The sequence below is a fragment of the Belonocnema kinseyi genome, chromosome 7 (assembly GCF_010883055.1).
Source record: "Belonocnema kinseyi isolate 2016_QV_RU_SX_M_011 chromosome 7, B_treatae_v1, whole genome shotgun sequence".
Lineage (NCBI taxonomy): Eukaryota > Metazoa > Arthropoda > Insecta > Hymenoptera > Cynipidae > Belonocnema > Belonocnema kinseyi.
The window spans coordinates 53,566,119-53,586,451 of NC_046663.1; the positions used below are offsets into that span (position 1 = coordinate 53,566,119).

At 25.7% G+C, this 20,333-nt stretch overlaps 1 protein-coding gene across 2 annotated transcripts in view; it reads right to left on the reverse strand.

The window, feature by feature from the left end:
• LOC117177429 (guanine nucleotide exchange factor subunit Rich) overlaps positions 1–19,475 on the reverse strand; it is a 57,492-nt gene extending 38,017 nt beyond the window's left edge. For both annotated transcript variants that reach the window (XM_033368104.1, XM_033368103.1), the window contains exons 1-8: positions 19,196–19,475; positions 15,355–15,462; positions 13,261–13,416; positions 12,862–13,176; positions 12,687–12,778; positions 7,003–7,276; positions 6,778–6,927; positions 1,391–1,588 (exon numbers count right to left, since the gene is read on the reverse strand). In XM_033368104.1, the coding sequence (XP_033223995.1) occupies positions 1,391–1,588; positions 6,778–6,927; positions 7,003–7,276; positions 12,687–12,778; positions 12,862–13,176; positions 13,261–13,416; positions 15,355–15,462; positions 19,196–19,330 (1,428 nt within the window). In that variant the 5' untranslated portion in view covers positions 19,331–19,475. The remainder of the gene's footprint in view (positions 1–1,390; positions 1,589–6,777; positions 6,928–7,002; positions 7,277–12,686; positions 12,779–12,861; positions 13,177–13,260; positions 13,417–15,354; positions 15,463–19,195) is intronic.
• Positions 19,476–20,333: the final 858 nt, after the last annotated feature.

Consider the following 20,333-nt stretch of genomic DNA (forward strand, 5'->3'; position numbering starts at 1 on the left):
TCACAGTATTTGATTTAATTTATAAAATTTACGATACTTGAAAAAATGTTGTCAAAGTGTACGTATTAAACGTACGAAAACGAGCTCGAAGCGCGAGAGAATACCCGCGCCCCATAGGCGCTCTAACTTGGCGCGAAGCGCCGCGTGCACAGCGCGCAGTGAGATTGTACCCGCGCAGCGGACATATTTTTCACTTAAAATAAACTAAAAATTACATTACTAAACAACAAATTCTACAACATTTATCCTGATTCATATTATTTTGAAATTAACTTTTCGTGATTTTAAATCACTAACCCTTGTTCGGTTTGATTAAATCGTCAATATGAAATATGACTTAATTTCTTAGATTCACAGAAAACTTATTTTAATAAAATAGTAAAACTTTAATTGCTAAAAAGGCTGAAATCCTGCATCAGCGGTACCACTACAAAATTTTAAGTATAGAATTTGTTGGATGAAAATTTAATTGGATAAGGAAAAAAGAAGGATTTACAATTCATGTATTCAAGCGGGGTTATTCCTTTAGAGTATAACTCATTTTATAATAAAATTATGGAGTGATTTATTACTTATGCTTGAAATAATTACTTTTTTCGATGATCATGTTTATTTAAAAAATATACATAATTTTCTTTGAAAAAAAATATATAGTCAAAGATTCTACAAATGTACTATATAGTATTATTATACAATATACAATATATCTTACATTTTTTTGAAAAAAATATTATTATTGTTCTTCAATTAATTATGTTAATGCATTCAATAATATACGAGACGTATAATTATCGAGGACGTCCTTTTTTCGCTAATATAGGCAGGTTTATTATAAATAATATAATATTCAATTATCTGTTGCAAAACATTATTTTATTCAACACTCAACACACTGCTTGGCATATACTCTAATTAATTCATAATCTGGAGATTTTAAAATAAATTTAAAAAGTAGTGTCGTATTATCTTTGTTTTATATAATTATGCAAACCCGTATGAAATTAAAGCTGAAATAAAATAAGGCACATTTATATTAGAAAACTTCGATACCTGCGTCAGTGATACCACTACAAAATTTCAAGAATGAAATACTTCGATTTATGAACGCCTTTTTCCAAAAAGTTTTGAACTAACACCTTCTTCAACCGAACTTGGAACCAACGCCTTCCTCGAGCACATTCGGAACGAACACCTTATTCTACTCAGGCGTCGGAATGCTCTGTTCGAGCTTGAATTCTGAGCATATTCTCGAGAGCATTTGCTCAACATTAATTCTTGGGCATTTAGGAACTCTACACGATGCATAAGGTAAATAAAAACTGCAGTAGTAGCCCCTATTATTATAGAAGATACTACTGCAGTTTTTATTTTATTTTTTTTAGAAACTTACCCGTATTGGCCAGTTGGATCCGCTGTAGGCAATTGGAATAGGAACAACCAACCACTGCTTTGAACTAGAAAGCGCCTGTGTAGAATTATCCAAAGGCATTTCATTTGCAAGATGGAAGCCTGTATGAGTAGAAACTCCGCTACCTAGATTTAAATATAGGCGATCTTCTCCTTGCAAATACAGATGACCATGGTGACCCTTCAGTAAAAGCAATGAAGATTATTAAATTAGAAATTATATCAATCAGGCCTCGCAGTCCCTATGGAATAAAATATAGGGATCAAGGAATACTTTTTGTCACGATTATAGCATACTTTTTCGCATTTAGAGTAACAAATTGAGAGTAAATTCATAAGACTTGAAATCAACTCAAGTCAAATTCCAAAGAATTCAAATTAATAGGAAACAATTTAAAAATAAAAGAACTTCATTGACTTCAGTAAATTTAGAATGAGCTCAGGGAAAATTCAAGGGAACTCAAAAGAATTTGATGAAATGCCTAAGAGTTAAAGATGAAGTTAAAAGACTTTAGGGTCAATTAAATAAAAACTTCATAAAATTAAAAAATATCAATGAATTAAATAGAATATACTGCATTTAGAAGAATTCAAATAAATTAAACAAATTCAAGAGAATTTCACATAATTTGAAATTATTCAGGGTCAATTCCAAAGAAAAACTTCAAATCTCTTTAAATATTTGAAACCTAATCATTTTTAACTAAAGAAGTGACAAATGACTATAAAACAATTTCAAGTTAAATTCAAAATAATTAAAATGAATTAAAAAAGTAAATTTAATCGAAACTGCATTTTAAAAACAATCAAGTGAATTCAAAACATTTAAAAAATATGAAAAAATTAATAAAATTGAGAAAGTGTGAAATGAATTTAGAAAAATTAAAGAGAATTTAATAGAATGCCGAATAATTTAAGGTGATTTTTAAAGACTTCAAGATGCAATAAACCAAAACTTTTTTAAAATCCGATAAATTGAGTAAAATTAAGAAGCTTTAGAAGAATTCAAAAGAGTTTAAAAGAACTAAGAATAAATTAATAAGAACTCAGGGTGAATTCCAAAGAATATTTAAACATTTCTTCAAGTCATTGAAATGTTAATAATTTCTAACTAATGAAGTGACTAATTACCATAATTAATTCCAAGTTAAATTCAAAATAATTGACATAAATTGAAAAAAATCGATAAAAATGTAATTTATTACAATGAAATTTTAATGAATTTAGACAAACTTTAGGGAAATGAAAAGAATTCGATCAAATTCATAAAAAATCAAACTAAGTTTAAAAAGCAATCAATTGAATTCCAAATATGTCAAAAAATGAAGCAATGAATTAAATTAAGTAAGTTTGAAATGATTTTAGAAACATTTAGGAGAATTTAAAAGAATTTGATGAAATTGATGAGAATTTAAGGGGAATTTTAAAGACTTCAAAACAAATAAACCAAAAACTTTTTTTAAATCCAATAAATTGAGTATAATTGAGTGAATTTAGAATAATTTAAAAGAATTAAGTATAAATTAATAAGAATTCAGGGCGAATTACAAATTATTTTTTAAGTCTCTTAAAGTCTTTGAAACCCTACTAATTTATAACCAACGAAGTGACTAATGACTATAAATAATTCCAAGTTAAATTCAAAATAATTCAAATAAATTGAAAAAAAATCGAAAAAATGTAATTTCTTACAATGAAATTTTAATGAATTTAGATACATTGAAGAGAAAGGAGAAGAATTCGATAAAATTCATAAAAAATCAGACTAAATTTAAAAAACATCAAGTGAATTCAAAAGATTTCAAAAATACGAAGAAATTCATTAAATTAAGTAAGTTTGAAATGATTTAAGAAAAATTAAAGAGAATTCAAAAGAATTTGAGGATTTGGCTAAGAATTTAAGGCGAGTTTTAAAGACTTCAAGATTAATAAAACAAAAGCTTTTTAAAAATCCAATAAATTAAAAATTGAGTGAATTTAGAAGAATTCAACAGAATTTAAAGAAATTATGAATAAATTAATAAGAATTAAGGGCGAATTTCAAAAAATATTTGAAAATCTCTTCAAATCTTTTAAACACTACGAAATCCCTCACTTTTTGCAAAAAATTCTTTGAACTCCATTAAAATATTATAATATCCTGTGAAAATCTACGAAATTTGATGATATTTCTAGAAATAAAAAAATTTTTATTAAAATAACTTGGGCGCTTTTAAAATTCCTTAAAAATTATTGAAATCGTTAGGAAATCTTATAAAATCTCTTAAAATCTTTTAAAATATCTTACAACCTTATATGTCCTGCAAAATCCTTCCTTATCTTTCGAAATTCTAGAAAATTCTTTAAAACCCCGCGCAATTTTTTTTTAATCTCTTAAAATCATTAAAACTTTTGGAAATTCGTTGAAATTGATTAAAGTTCTTGAAAATGCCTGGCAATCTTTTGAAATATGCTAAAATATTTCAAATCCTTTGAAATCCCATTAAATTACTGAAATTAGTTAACAATTTCTTTATAATTTTTTTAACTGCTCTAAAAGATTTCGAATCCTTCGAACTGCCTTGACATTTTTTAAAGCTCTTAAAAATGCAAGGGAATTTGAAAAAATACATTAAAATATTTAAGATCCTTTGATAATTTTATTAATTAATCCTGAAAGCAGTTAAGTGAATTGAAAAAATACAAAAGAATTAAAAAAAATACAGGATAAATTATTAAGAATGTCGAGTGAATTTCAAAAAATAATTTTAAATTTCTTCAAATCATTGAAACCCTACAAAATACCTCACTTCTCCTGAATACATTATTTGAAATCTAATAAAATATTATAAAATCCTGTGAAATTCTATGATGATGTTTCCTGAAATCCTGGAAAATGTATTAAAATACAGAGCTTTGAAATCCCTTAAAATTAATGAAATTATTAAAAACTCCTTGGAAACTTTTAAAATTCCCTAAAATGTTTTGAATTCAAAGCCTTGAAAATGCCTTAGAAGTTTTAAAAATACCTTAAAATCTTAAAAATTCCATAAAATTATAGAGAATTATTAACAATTTATCGGCATCTTTAAAAATACCCTGAAATATTGATAAAGAATTTAAGACAATTCAGAAATAGGCATACATCTGAATTGAATAGAGATTAACCTATGCGTCAATTTATTGCAAAAGGATGTCCAGCGATTCTTAGGACCGAAATTCAAGGTCTTTTTCAGGTTCGCTTGGTCAAGAAATCAAGTTTTTCCAATTCTTCTTTTTTTACATCAAATAATGAAATAAGCGTTTGTTATAAATTTAAAAATGAGCCATTTTATTTTTTATTAGCCAAACATTTTTCAAGAAAGCAGAACCATAAATAAACAAATTATTAATGTTTGGCGAACATAAGTCGTCTTTAAAATCCTTGAAATATATGTGAAATCTTTGTCAATTCGTTGAAATCTATTAAAGTACTTAAAATCCTAAAATTTCTGTGAAATCTTTTGAAATAGTTTAAAATCTTTGAAATATTTGTGAAATCTTTCGCATTCGTATGAAATAATTGAAATATTTGAAATTGTTTTGCCGTCATTAGTCACACCGGGTGAAATTCACCCCAGAAATTGTCAAGCTCCTCAATGAGTTTTGATTAGCATAACTTCACCGATTAAAAAAAAATTAAACAGTTAATTTTGGTTACAAAAACTGAAAGATCCACTTTTGCAATCCTTAAATAATACCTAGCAATTTTTTAGATTCTTAGGACTCATTCGTGGGATTCACTTCACCCAGTGTAACTATTATGCGATTCTATTAAAGTGTGACTAATTAGGGTCTTTGACATTTTTTGAAATCTTTGAAATTTATTATTTTGTATCCTCTTTAAAATTTTTGAAATTCTTGTATTCTATTGAATTCTTTATGAAATCTTTTAATTATCTTTGACATCTTTCTGAACTCTTTTGTATTCATTTTTAATCATAAAAAAATTTTAATCTGTATACAAAATTTTGAAATCTTAGAAATCTAGATTATTATAATTTTTTAAAATCTTTGAAAATGTTCGTCATAATCTTTGTGAAACCTTTGAAATCTATCCATTTTTAAAATCTTTTAAATCCTTGCAATCTTTATGAAATGTTCGAAATATTTAGGAGATCTTAATGAAATCTTTTCAAATATTCTAAAATGTTTTGAAACCTTTTAAAATCGTTTCAAATTTTTGAAATGTTTTTAAATCTTTGAAATCGGATATACTGTGCCCTTTTTCAAATCTTTTAAATCTTTTAAATATGCTGCATACGCCTTTTTTAAATCTTTAAAATTTTTGTAAAATGTTCAAAATACTTTTAAATATTTTAAAATCTTTGAAATACTTTGAAACGTATTGAAATCTTTAGCAATGTTTGGTAACCTGATGTACACTTAAAAACCGAGTGATAAACTCCTTGAAAAATCCGTTATATTATATGGTTATTTGTAAATTAAATATCACAAAAAATGTATACTTTAACATTCTATACGAGCAAAGACGAAATTAAAAACTAATAGAATTCTTAACAATATTAAAAAAATAATACATTAATTATCATTTAAAATGTCAATCTGTAAAATAATTGGTAAAGTCTACAAAAAATGCCTAGCAATCTCTTTATTTATTATGTAATAAGTAAAAGATAAATTATATCTTGATAAATAAAAAACTTTTCAGCAGCTAAATTTCTTCTAAATGAGAGGCTTCTTTCATAATAGACTAAAAGATTTAAATCGATTTTTAAATTTCGATCAAATAAATGCTTTAAAAGCAAAAGAAAATCAAATTCCAGGTTCAAGTGAAAATTTGAAGAAGGTTTCCAGATTTTCAAGGGTAAACAAAAAATTCACGGAGAATTCTAGGTTTTCAAGATTCGCTGAACACCCTGCATAATTTTTTTTAATAAATCCGATAATAAATCACTTCTATTTGTAAATAATAAATTATGATTGGGGTTATAAAATAAAATTTAAAATAGAGATATAATTTTTGCGAACTTAAATATATAGATTCAACATTTTAAAGATATTTAAAAATAATAAAAATACCAATATATTTCAAAGATCTTACAAAAATTTCCAAACATTACAAAATATTTCATGGGAAGACTGATAGTAACTGTGTAGCAGCCCTGATTATTTTTAACGGTTACTTCTTACAGAAGTTCCCTGATTTTTGCTGTTTTTCCTCAAAATCCCTGACTTTTAGCAGCTTTGATCATATTATTTTTGTTTAAAATTCTATTATTAGCTGCACATAGGGTACTCTATGGACCTCAACTGAATACAGGGTACAATAGGGGACATAGGAACCGACATGAGGCCTGAGATTGTTACTATTTTGTATTGAATTGTCACCATGCAAGGGTTGACGGTTAAAGGACTTTTTGCAAAATCCATCTGGATGAGAGTGTGCGTGTTGGTTATTTCGTTTCCATTTTCCTCAGCCATCGAAGGTTCAGGCGACTCTCGCAGCATCCAAAGTTGATAGCCCTCCGCAGACCATTCCTGAAAATTGTTTTTTTGTTTTGGGAATTAAATGAGTTCGAAAATATTTTGTATCATAAGAAAAAAGTAATTCACCATCGTGTGAATGTGCAAGGGATTGTCCCGGGCAAGATCCACCCTTAATCCATAATCCCATTTCAAGGAACAAAGTAGAAGAGCCCCGAATGTGCTCCAAATTGCTAAACCACCTCCTTCCCAAGTCATCCCTATCGCACAACTGTCTGGAGTCCATCTTAAACACGTCACCTGTCCTGGTTTTCCCGGATAGTCCTTGGAAGACAAACTGAGACTATGAGAAACTTCCAAAGCTCCTGTCGTTTCGTCGACGTAATAGACGACTCCTTCGGAACTGAAAACAAGTTTCAGTAGATAAGGAATTATAGGAATTAATACTGCAGAGATCAAAAGCGGCAGAGCCTTTTCTCTGTAGGTGGGGGCAGGAAAATAGATTTATAATATTGAATGGCACAATTTGTACATAGCATAATAATATTATACTAAATACAAATTGTACATAAATAATAAGAAATGAACAATAAACCGTAAATAATAATAAATACACGTATAAAATTCACATTGTCAAAAATTTCAGAAAGATTTCAATAATTTTACAAATATTATCAAATATTAAACAAAGATTTCTAAATATTTCAGAAAGATTTGACAAAGATTTAAATAATTTCACAAATATTTAAAAAATACATCCAATATTTCGAAAAGATTTCTAAATATTTCAGAAAGACTTGACAATGATTTCAATGATTTCTCAAAGATTTCACAAAGTTTCAAAATATTTCGCAAATATTTCGGGTAGATTTTAAAGATTTTACGACTTCAATGATTTCCCAAAGATTTAAATAATTTCACCAATATTACCACACAGTTAAAAGATGTCCAAAGATTTCAATGATTTCCCAAAAACATCAATAATTTTACAAATATTACCAAATAGTTTAAAAATATTTCAAACGTCTCGTAAAGATTTCAGAAAGATTTTACAAATATTTCACTTATTTCAATAATATTACCAAATGTTTCAAACATTTCTGAATATTTCAGAAAAATTTCACAAAGATTTCAAAGATTTTCAAAGATTTTGGATAGAATTTAAAGATTTCCCAAAGATTGCAATAAATTTACAAATATTTCGTAAAGATTTCACAAATATTTCAATGATTTCTAAAAGATTTCAATAACGTAATAAATATTACCAAATATTTCAAAGATTTCGCAAAAGTTTCAACAAGTTCTTAAAGATTTTGGATAGAATTTAAAGATTTTCCAGATATTTCAATAATTTTACAAATATTACCAAATAGTTCTCAAATATTTCGTAAAGATTTCAGAAAGATTGAAAAAAAATCAGATTCATTTCCCAGAGATTTCAATAAATTTACAAATATTTCAATGATTTCTAAAAGATTTCAATAATTTCACAAATATCGCCAAATATTTTAAAAATATTTCAAGTATTTCAAAATGATTTCACAAATATTAAAATAATTTCACAAATATTAAAAAAATATATCCAATATTTCGAAAAGGTTTCTAAATATTTCAGAAAGATTTGACAATGATTTCTCAAAGATTTCACAAAGTTTTCAAATATTTTGCAAAGATTTCGGATAGAATTTAAAGATTTTACGACTTCAATGATTTCCCAAAGATTTCACAGATTTCAATAATTTTACAAATATTACCAAATAGTTTTAAAATATTTCGTAAAGATTTCAGAAAATTTTTACAAAAATTTGATTCATTTCCTAAAGATTTCCATAAGTTTACAACTATTTTTAAAATATTTCAAAGATTTCACAAATATAAAATTTTTTCCAAATATTTCAATAATTTTATAAATATTACCAAATAGTTTAAAAATATTTCGTATAAATTTCAGAAAGATTAAAAAAAAATTAGATTCATTTCCCAAAGATTTCAATAATTTTACAAATATTTCGTAAAGATTTCAAAAATATTAAATTGATTTCCCAATTATTAAAAAAATTTTGCAAAGAGTTCGGATCGATTTAAATGTCAAAGACTTAAATGCTTTTCCAAAGATTTCACAAAGATTTCTAAAGATTTCAGAAAGATTTGACAAATTTTTCAAATATTTCGGATAGAATTGAAAGATTTTACGACTTTCATGATTTCCCAAATATTTTAATAATTTTACAAATATTACCAAACATTTAAAAAATATTTGTAATATTTTGCAGATTTCTAAAGATTTTACGAAGATTTCAAATATTTTGCAAAGATTTCGGATAGATTGAAAAGATTCAACAAAGATATAAATTATTTTATAAAAATTTCAGATAGATTTTAAGGATTACACAAAGATTTCAATGATTTCACAACGATTTCAATAATTTCACAAATATTACCAAGTATTTCAAAAATATTTTCATAATTTTTCAAATATTTTTTTGGAAAAATTTTCAAAGATTTCAATGATTTCCCAATTATGTCAAAGGTTTAAAATATTTTCGCAAAGATTTTAATGGCACAAAGACTTTTATGATTTTCCAAAGATTTCAATAATTTTTACAAATATTACCAAATATTTCAAAAATATTTTAAATATTTCGCAAAGATATCACAACGCTATCGGATAAATTTAACAGATTTCCCAAAGGCATAATTAATTTCCCAATGATTTCAAAAATTCCACAAATCTTTAAAAAATATTTGAAAGATTTCCAAAGAGTTGACACGGATTTCAAATATTTCCCAAAGATTGAAAGAATGTCACAAATATAATCAAATACTTCAAAAATATTTCACATATTTCACAAAAAATTCAATGATTTTCTAAGTATTTCACAAATATTTCATATATTTCGCAAAGATTTCGGATCGTTTAAAAAGTTTTCACAAAGACTTCAATGATTTCGCAAAGATAGCAACAATTTCAGAAATATACAAAATATTTTCAAATGGTGTTACTGATTTTCTAAAAATTTTTCAACAATTTCCCAAAAATTTCAATAATTTCACAAATTTTAAAAAAAATATTTGGAAGATTTCCAAAAATTTCGCAAAGATATCGCAAAGATTTAAACAATTTCACAAATATTTAAAAAATATTTTACAAAATATTTCAATGATTTTCTAGAGATTTCACAAAGGTTTCAAATGCCTCGCAAAAAAATCGAATAGTTAAAAAAGATTTCCCAAAGACTTAAATAATTTCACTAATATTACCAAATATTTCAAATATTTCCAAAGATTTCAATGATTTCACATAGAATTCAATAATTTTACAAATATTACCAAATAGTTTAAAATATTTCGTAAAGATTTCAGAAAGATTTTACAAAAATTAGATTCATTTTCCAAAGATTTGAATAATTTTACAAATTTTTGAAATATTTCGTAAATATTTCACAAATATTAAATTGGTTTCCCAATTACTAAAAAAATGTCGCAAAGAGTTCGGATATATTTAAATGTCACAAAGACTTAAATGCTTTTCTAAATATTTCAGAAAGATTTGACAAATATTTCAATGATTTCTAAAAGATTTCGGATAGAATTTAAAGATTTGCCAAATATTTCAATAATTTTACAAATATTACAAAATAGTTTAAAAATATTAAAAATATTTCGTAAAGATTTCAAAAAAATTAGATGCATTTCCCAAAGATTTTAATAAATTAAAAAATATTTCGTAAAGATTTCGCAAATATTAAATTGATTTCCCAATGACTAAACAAATTTCGCAAAGAGTTCGGATCGATTTAAAAGTTCCAAAGACTTAAATGATTTTCTGAAGATTTTACAAAGATTTCCAAAGATTTCAATGATTTCTCAAAGAGTTCAATAATTTCACAAATATTACCAAATATTTCAAACGTTCCGCAGGCCACTAATTATTTCAGAAAGATTTCACAATTTTTTCAAAGATTTCGGATAGATTTGAAAGATTATACGATTTCAATTATTTCTAAAGATTTCACGAATAGTTCAAATATTTTGCAAAGATTTCTGATACATTTAGCAGATTCAACAAAGACATAAATTATTTTATAAAAATTTCAGATAGATTTAAATTATTTCACAACGATTTCAATAATTTCACAGATATTACCAAATATTTCAAAAATATGTTCAGAATTTCAAATGTTTCAAAAATTTGTTCAGAATTTCATATATTTGTTTGCAAAGATTTCCCAAAGATACCAAAGGTTTAAAATATTTTCGCAAAGATTTAAATGTCACAACGATTTACATGATTTTCCAACGATTTCACAGAGATTTAAATCATTTTTACAAATATTTCAAAAATATTTTTAATATTTCGCAAAGATATCGCAACGATATCGGATAAATGTAACAGATTTCACAAATTTTAAAAAAAATATTTCAAAGTTTTCCAAAAATATCACAAAGATATCGCAAAGATTTAAACAATTTCACAAATATTTAAAAAAATATTTTTAATATTTTACAAAGATTTGAATGGTTTTCTAAAGATTTCACAAAGATTTCAAATGCCTCGCAAAAAATTCGGATAGTTTAAAAAGATTTCCCAAAGGTTTCAATAATTTCCAAGATTTCAACAGTTTAAGAACTATATAAAATATTTTAAAAATATGTTTAAATGGTGTTAATTATTTTCTAAAAATTTCAAAGATTTTGCAACTAATTCCCAAAAATTTCAATAATTTCATAAATTAAAAAAAAAATTCGAAGATTTTCCAAAGATATCGCAAATATTTAAACAATTTCAATAATTTACAAAAGGATTCAACAGTTTAAAAACTATACCAAATACTTCAAAAACTTTTTAAATATTTTATAAAGATTTCAATGATTTTCCAAAGATTTCAAACATTTCATAAAGATATATGGTCAAATATTTATACAATATTTGAAATATTTCGCAAAGATTTGACCAAGATTGCAATGATTTCCCAAAGATATCACAAAAATTAAAAAGTTTTCGCAAAGATTTCAGATAGATTTAAAAGATTTCACACAATTCAATGATTTCCCAAAAATTAAAAAAAAAAATTTTATAAACATTTCAAGGATTTTCCAAAGATCTTAAATAGATATAAAAGATTTCACAAAGATTTCAATTATTTTACAAGATTTCAAAATTATGATCAAATATTTGAAATATTTCTCAAAGATTGCAATGATGTCCCAAATATATCATAAATATTTTAAAGGTTTCGCAAAGATTTCGTATGAGTTAAAAAGATTTCCTAAAGATTTCAACAATTTACATTTGTGTTAAAATATTTTATAAATATTTCGGATAGATATAAAAGTTTTCACAAAGATTTCAATAATTTTTCAAACATTTCAAAATACTTATAAAATGTTTCAAATATGTCGCAAAGATTTTGGAAATACTTTAAAGATTTCACGGACTTCAATAATTTTTCAAAGATTTCAACAATTTCACAAATATAGCCAATTATTTCACATATTCTACAAAGATTTCAAATATTTAGCAAGGATTTCAGTTACTACCCAAAGATTTCCAAGATTTTACAAAAATTGCAAAGACTTGGAAAAGATTTCGGATAAATTAAGAAGATTTCACAAAGACATCAATTATTTCACAAATATTTCAGGTCGATTTTTGTAAAAAGTGAAACAATCTGCTGAATTTAATTATTCGATTTCAGAGAGTGACAAATAAATACTATGCCCCTCTTGTCCCCTATGGCTCGACCGCCTCTACAGTAAATAACAAATGCTAGGAATGAATAATGCAGTTATGAATCTAGGAGGATAATTACTTTCTTCTGCCACAGGCGATTAGTCGGTACTTGTGATTGACTGCAGCACAAGTTGCGTCGTCCAAATCCCTTGCCCAGATGCCTTGCACTTGCTAAAATAATAAAGATCACAACAAATTACATTTTACGATAGGTATAATTCGAAACTGAATGTTTTGAAAGAAACGGTACCCACATTCGGATCGAACTTCAGAGACTGAGCAGTCAAGAAAGCAGCTTTGCCGTTACTGAGAACAATCGCAAATCCTCCAACTAAAGGCGAATATTCTATATCCAAAACATAAACATTATTTTCGGTGATGGGCACAGCAACAGTCGAAATTTGCTGGTCAACACTGAAAGGAATCCTACGAAGGTCAAGGGAATAATCTCGATTTGCTGTTCCATCCCATTTTTGGCGGACCACGTGACTTGTTTTTGTTGCGACCATAAGCTCGTCTCGAATACAGACCAAAGAACTGATTCCACCATCGATCCATGCTGACTTTTCCTGAAAATTAAAATAATTAAGATATATTAATCAAACTGGATAAGAGATCTGAAATTTTAAGTGTATGGATTGAAAAATACTAACGAAATTTAGCGTAAGTGAGGGAATAACTTCTTTGATAAAGAGCTCGGCGCTGTCTCGTCTCAGACTTGTAACTGGTGAATCTCGTTGCTCATAGAGTCCATGAGCATCAGGACCATTGTAAGAGAGGCGGTAGAATAATAAATAACTGTCGGAAGTCTGGTGAAGGAAATTATAATTAATAATATTACATATAAGCGAAAATAGCCCGCATTTCTTATTTCGATTGTCTCATTATCAAATAAAAATATATGCGGCAATTTAAAGTACTATAAAATATAATTAATAATCATAAATTAAAATCCACTTTCGACAACGATCCATTTTAAAGATGTTACAATTAAAAACTCATCAACTTTTTTAGTTTTCAATATTTATAGTTTAAAATCATTACTTTTTTAACTTCTTTCTGAAATAGGTCTATATTGAAGATTTAGAATTGAAGATCCTTAAATTTTTAATTTTTATAATTTTAAATGATGTATTTTTTAATCTTCTTTTTTAATTATTAAATTTTGAAAATTTACAATTGAAAAATATTAAATTGTAAAGATGTAGGAATAAAAATTCTTAAATTTAGTTGAATTTAACATCAAGTCAAGTTTTCAATTCTGAATCATACAAATTGGCATTTTTGTATGTAAATTTTCAAAATGTACAATCTTTAATTGTAAAACTTAAAATTTGCATAATTTTAAATTGTAAATTGTCAAAAATAAAAACTTTACTTTTCAAGATGTTCAATTCCAGGTCCAACAATTTCAGAGTTGAAATTGAAATCTCTTGAATTTTTTAAATATATAAATAAAAAATCTTGAAGTTTGATGATTTTGTAAAACAAAAGTCAAGTTTTGAATTCTAAATCTTCCAATTTGAAAATTTTCGAATTGTACAATTAAAAACTCATCAAATTTAAATATTTAAAATTCAAAGTTTTACAATTTGGCAGTTACAATTCAAAATTGTTATGTTTTGAAAGTATAGATTAACCAATTATTTAATTTTCAAGATTTATATTTTAAGCATATCTAAAATTTTGAAGATTTACAATTAAAATCTCTTGAATTTTAGAGAGGTACCAATACAAAATTTTAAAGTTTAATTATTTTGGAAATCAAAAGTCAATTTTTCAATTCTGAATCTTCTAAACTGAAGAAATTTGTTATGTAAATTTGCAATTTTAATTTGTATAATTTTAAATGATGAGGTTTTGAATGTTTCTTTAATAGTTAAATTTAGAATATTTATAATTGAAAACTGTTAAATTTTAAAGATGTATGAATATAAATTCTTCAATTTTGTTGACTTTGAAGATTAAGTCAATTTTTCAAATCTGAATCTTCCAAATTGGAGAAATTTTTCATTTAAATTATAAAAGCTAAAAGCTTCAATTTTGAAGATTTTCAATCCAGTTCAACAATTTCAAAGAGTTAAAATTGAAATCATTTAAATTTCATTATAAATTTTCAAAATTACAAACGATAATTAAAATTAGAAGTTCTTTAATACTTAATATTTTCAATTGAACATTCTTTAATATTCAATGTGTAAAATATAAAATTATTAAATTTTGAATGATTTTTTAAAAATAATTCAAGTTTAAAAATTGTAAGTGAAAATTGATTCAATGTTATGGATTTGAAATTATTCTAAAGTCAGATAAAAATTATCCTTGTTTGAATCTAACATGATTACATAGATTAAATTATAATGTTTAATTTAATAATTTAACATAATTTTATTAATTAAAATATTGAAAACCAAATAATTAAAATTTTTTTATTACTTTTTTCAATTTATGTATTAACCCATTAATGGCCATGAGTCGTATTTGCGACCCGAAAACACGCCTTCTTTAAAAGTCTGCAGCCACCGTTCCAACAATGCGAACAGACTGCGCCGCATAGCAGAGAACTGGTAACGTAATTTTGGAATTTTTTTGAAATAGTTGTGTTAATTAGGTGAATACAAAGCACAATACAAAAAGTCACTAAATTTTATCGACAGAAACTAGTTTTGGCCATTAATGGGATAAGTTTAATATCAATTCCTTTATTAAAAATTGTATTGAGATCAGGAGTTTTAATTTTTACTTACTGCAACAACCAACATGCTTGAGTCTGGCCTCCATTGTACTAAAATGTTGTCACCGTATTTGTTTATAGAATCCACAGGCCTTCTGATGAATACGATAGGAACACATGGCTGGGAGGAGAAAAATGTTTTGAAACGTCAAATTTCGATAATAATTTTTTTAATAGAGCATTTGTAATAGACCGAATCCATTTTAAATCAGGCAGCTTCTACAATTGAAGTCGCAGAATCTCTCAGGGGCGATATATTATTTTTTAGGATAAATTAAGCAATACGTATTTTTTCTATTCGCGAAAAACAAAAATTTCTTCAAAATTATATGTATCTGAATTTTGTAATTAGTTTTTCAACAAATTTTCACACAAAATCCAACCTTTTTTGTTGAATCTCACATTTTTGACTTAACCCAGATACTCATCGTTCTATTTTAGATTCTTATAACGGTCGTTTTCTGATAATATTAAAATTCGATTTTCTCAAAAAACCACACTTGTATTTTTGCCAATATTTTGTTGAATTTTTTCTTTTATAAGGAAGATATTTTTTAGTTTTATGTAGGTTTAATAACTTTTGTGGTCACAAGATTTTTTTTGAAATCTAATTTTTTTCGCAAGACTGATAAGAACAAATGTGTTATAAAAAATGTGCACGTCCAAGAAAGTTCTATGATGTGTACCTCATGCTCTTTTTTGTTATCTTTCATTGTTTACGAAAAACATTTTTTAATCATATTATTAGGAAAAAAAATTCTGCCGTCCTCAAAAATTGTTTAGTCCGCATTAAGCTTCTTAGATACCTTTCTTCTATCAGCATAAACATTTCAAAAATATTGGTAAGTATAAAAAAAGTGGGGTTTTCAGAAAATATTTATTCATGTTTTCAAAATTCTGTAAAACCTTACCTTCTTATTTTTTTCCATATTTTAACATTTTCTGATTGTATCAGGAAGGTATCTTATCAGTTTTATTGTGGGTTAAATCATTTTTAAGGCAAATTTTAAATTAAAGTTTTTTTGTGTCTGTCGTGGTTTGCGAGAAAAATTTGATTTTATAAAAAAATACTCCTGCCCAAAAAAGTTTTTTAGCCCGAATAAAACTGACAAGGTGTTTTCCCTGTGAAACTAAAAATTTAACAAAAAATTGGCAAGTAATCTGTGTGATTTCGTTGAGAAATTGGTTTTTTATTATTTTCAGAAAAACCGCCGCCTTTTGTTCAATTTAAAACCTTTTGAAATATTCCAAAATGGTTTTAAAATAAGGCGAAAAACTCTATCAGAATCAGAAATAAAAAAAGGATTTCAAACACGTTCATTTTCAACCAAGAAAGATGATTTTTCTACCATGAAACATAGATTTTCAAAAAAAAAAAAAAGAGTAAAGTTTCCAAGCAAAATGGTAGAATTTTTTAGAAAACAGTGGACTTTTAAATCGGAAAAGATAATTTTCTAAGAAAAAATATCATTTTCAATTAAAAAAGAAAAATAAGAAAATAAAATAATAATAATTTTCAGTCAAGAAAGAATTTTTAACAAGATTTTTTAATTCTCAACAAAACCCAAAAAGTCGACTTTTCAACAAAATACATGATTTTTATACTAAATAAATATATTTAATATTTATACAAAAAAAAAATTTTTAACCAAAAAGACAAATTTTCAGCAAATACCAATTTTTCACTTAATTTCCCACGAAGCTGATGCATTTTAACCCAACAAAAGTGAAATTTAAAATCAAGAAAATGATTTTTTTTTGCCAAAAAAAGGATAATTTTTAAATTAATAAGATCAATCTTAAAAAATGGAAAAGTTACATTTTCAGTTCAAAAATTTGTTTTAAAACAAAAAAAGACGTTTCCACGAAACAGTTAAATTTCCAACAAGACATAAGTCTTCAATAAAAAAAGCAATTTTTAACAATGTAGTTGAATTTTCAATTTAAAAAGTTTAATTTTCAATAAAATAGTTAAAATTTTAACAAAAGAGATGAATTTTTAACTGAAAATATAAATTAAAAAAAAAATATGTCTCATTAAAGTGATTTAACCAAATCTTTAAAAAAATAGTTGAATACTCAAGCAAGGAAGAATAGTTTTTAATATCTACTAAAACATATGAATTTTTTAGATCCGAAAGGTAAATTTAAAAAAAATAGTTGAATTATCGGTTAAAAAATATTTCAGTGGACTTTTCACGAACAAAATATGAATTTGGGCGCAAGAAATAATTTTTTACGAAAAAAATGAATTTTCAATTCATCAAGACGAATTTTTAACCAAAAAGGATGACTTTTTAACAACCTTGTTGAATAGTTTACCAAATTGTTACATTTCAATTCAAAAAAGATTTCAGTTATCTTTTCAAGATCAAAATATGAATCTTAAAACAACAAATAAGTTTCTACAAAAAAAATTGATTTTTCAATCCAAAGTGATGAACTTTTTCAACCAAAAAGGATGAATTAAAATAAAAGTTAATTTCTCTACTAAATATTTGCATTTTTATCCAAGAAAGATGAATTTTTTACTATAACAAATAAATGTTTAATAAAAAACAATAACATTTTTTAAACTTGAACTTTCAACCAGAAAAGATTTCAGATCATTTTTCGACACAAAAATGAAAATTTTAAACAAAAAGTAAATTTTCAACGAAATAGTTCCACTTACAACAAAACAGCAGAATTTTCAACCAAAAAGTATGACTTCAACAAAATTGTTGAATTTTCAATCATACAGTTGCATTTTAATCCAAGAAAGATGTAATTTCTGCTAAAGCAGGTAAATTAAAATTTTGTTTTAAAAACTTTCAAAAAAGGGTTGATTTTTCAACCAACACCAAAATTAGAATTGTAAACAATAAGTTAATTTTCTGCTAATTAGTTGAATCTTTAGCCAAAACGTATGACTTTTTCAAAAGAATGTTAAACTTTGAACCAAATGGTTGTATTTTTGTCCAAGAAAAATGAAAATTCTACTAAAACATGTGAAGTTTTAAATCAAAACGACAAATTAAAAAAAAAGTTGAATCTTCATCCATAAAAATTTCAATTGGCTTTTCAACAGAAAAATAAAACTTTTACACAAAAAGTACATTTTCCAAGAAAAGATGCATTTTTACCAAAACAGCTGAATTTTTATCCAAGGAAAATGCAATGTTTCTACATACTAAAAAAAGATGAACTTTTAAATCAGAAAGACAAAATTCTCAGAAACAATAGTTTTCATAAAAAAAAAAGATTTCAATTAACTTATCAGCAAAGATATGAATTTTAAACAAAACGTTAATGTTCTACGAAAAAAGTTGAATATAAAGTCCAAAGAGACGAACTTTCAACAAAAAATTTAAATTTACAGCCGAACAGGACTTCTTTTAAAGAAAATGTTGATAATTTCATGAGGTTATGAAACAATTGCATTTTCAATCATGAAATTTTATAATTAATATATAAATTACATTGATTTATAAACATAAACAATTTACGCTGACGGAATATAGATTTTATTAGATTAGGTTGCTTTCATTTTTGATCCTACAAACAGTTTTACACCTGAACTGCCTTTTTTCCTATTAAACTCTAGATAACAGAATATAAAAAGAAATATAATAAAACAAACAATTTTCTGTACAATAATAAACTAACGGGATGTAATATTGATATTTGTTAAGCTGAAGAAGATGGTTTCTGTTCTAATTGCAAATAAATTTAATTTGTGCTGGTAATTCTTTAATGGTATCAATCTAATTATGAACTAATTAGCGAGATTAGTGCAGTGACGTGGATATAACCTAAATGATAAAAGTTGTAATTTAAAGGTAAAAATTATATAAATAATTTCAACAAATTACCTTGCAATACCAGATGGCCAATGCATCCGTGGTAAGAATAGCAAAAAGAATTTTATCCCTATTACAAACCACAGCACGAATTTTTTCAGGCTCCGTCGAGTTCAAGACTCGCGGCCAGCCTATCGGAAAAAACATAATTTCCTGATAATTATGCTTTCAACTCCTCACATTGCTTCATATACGAAATTTCCATCAGAGATTTCACTCCCCACAAATCTTTTACCGGTTTTATGGTTTTTATATTTACATTTCGTTCACAACTGTTGACAACTGTTTGACAGACATGTAAACATGAACTAACCTCAAAAAAAGAACGAACGTCAACGTGAGTGAAGTATGTAGAGAAAGTTGTTCGATTTTTTCATTCGATATTCGATTTGCAGTTTACTTCCAAGTTCGATGTTTTGAACCTGAAATTCACATGGAAAGCCGGGAATCCGGAATGTTTTTATTGATTCTCACGTGAAATTAAGTTGTTAGGATAATTGAAAGTGATTGAAAATATATGTGCGAGTTGATTGGAAAAATAGTTTTCATTACGAAGTGATGGTAGTCTCCAAAAGTCAAGACATCAGAAATTGGAGGTTAGGTAAATATTGAAGATGTTTTAACGAAAATTTGCGTTTTTATATTATTTTAGAATTAAAAGTAATGAAAACACTGGGCAGATCGAGACAAACCCTTTCTGACGTAGATTCAAATAGTTCAAAAAAGAATGCTAAAAAATATCAAAAGCAAAAGATATAGCTTTTCGTGTAAATTCTGGTGACGAGAGATTTTGATACGATTTGTCATGGAAATTCGTTAATGAAACAAATAGCTCGCAGTAATTATACTCCCAAAGAAACCAGGTGAGTAAAAAACGAACCTTATATATAGCCAACAATTAAAAAAAAATGTCTTGTGTTAGCAGTTGCTTCATCCTGAAGATTATCTTTTTAGTGTAAAATTTTATGATTTGTTGGAAAACGCAATATTTTTATTAGTCTTCATTTTTCGTTGAAAATTCAACTATTTTTATAGAAAATTTAATTCTTAATTTAAGGGCATGTGACACAGCTAAATACCTATATTACCGACCACAGTTTTTCAGTTCACTGAATGTTTTTTTGAACCTAAGAACTTTTTTTCTAAGTAA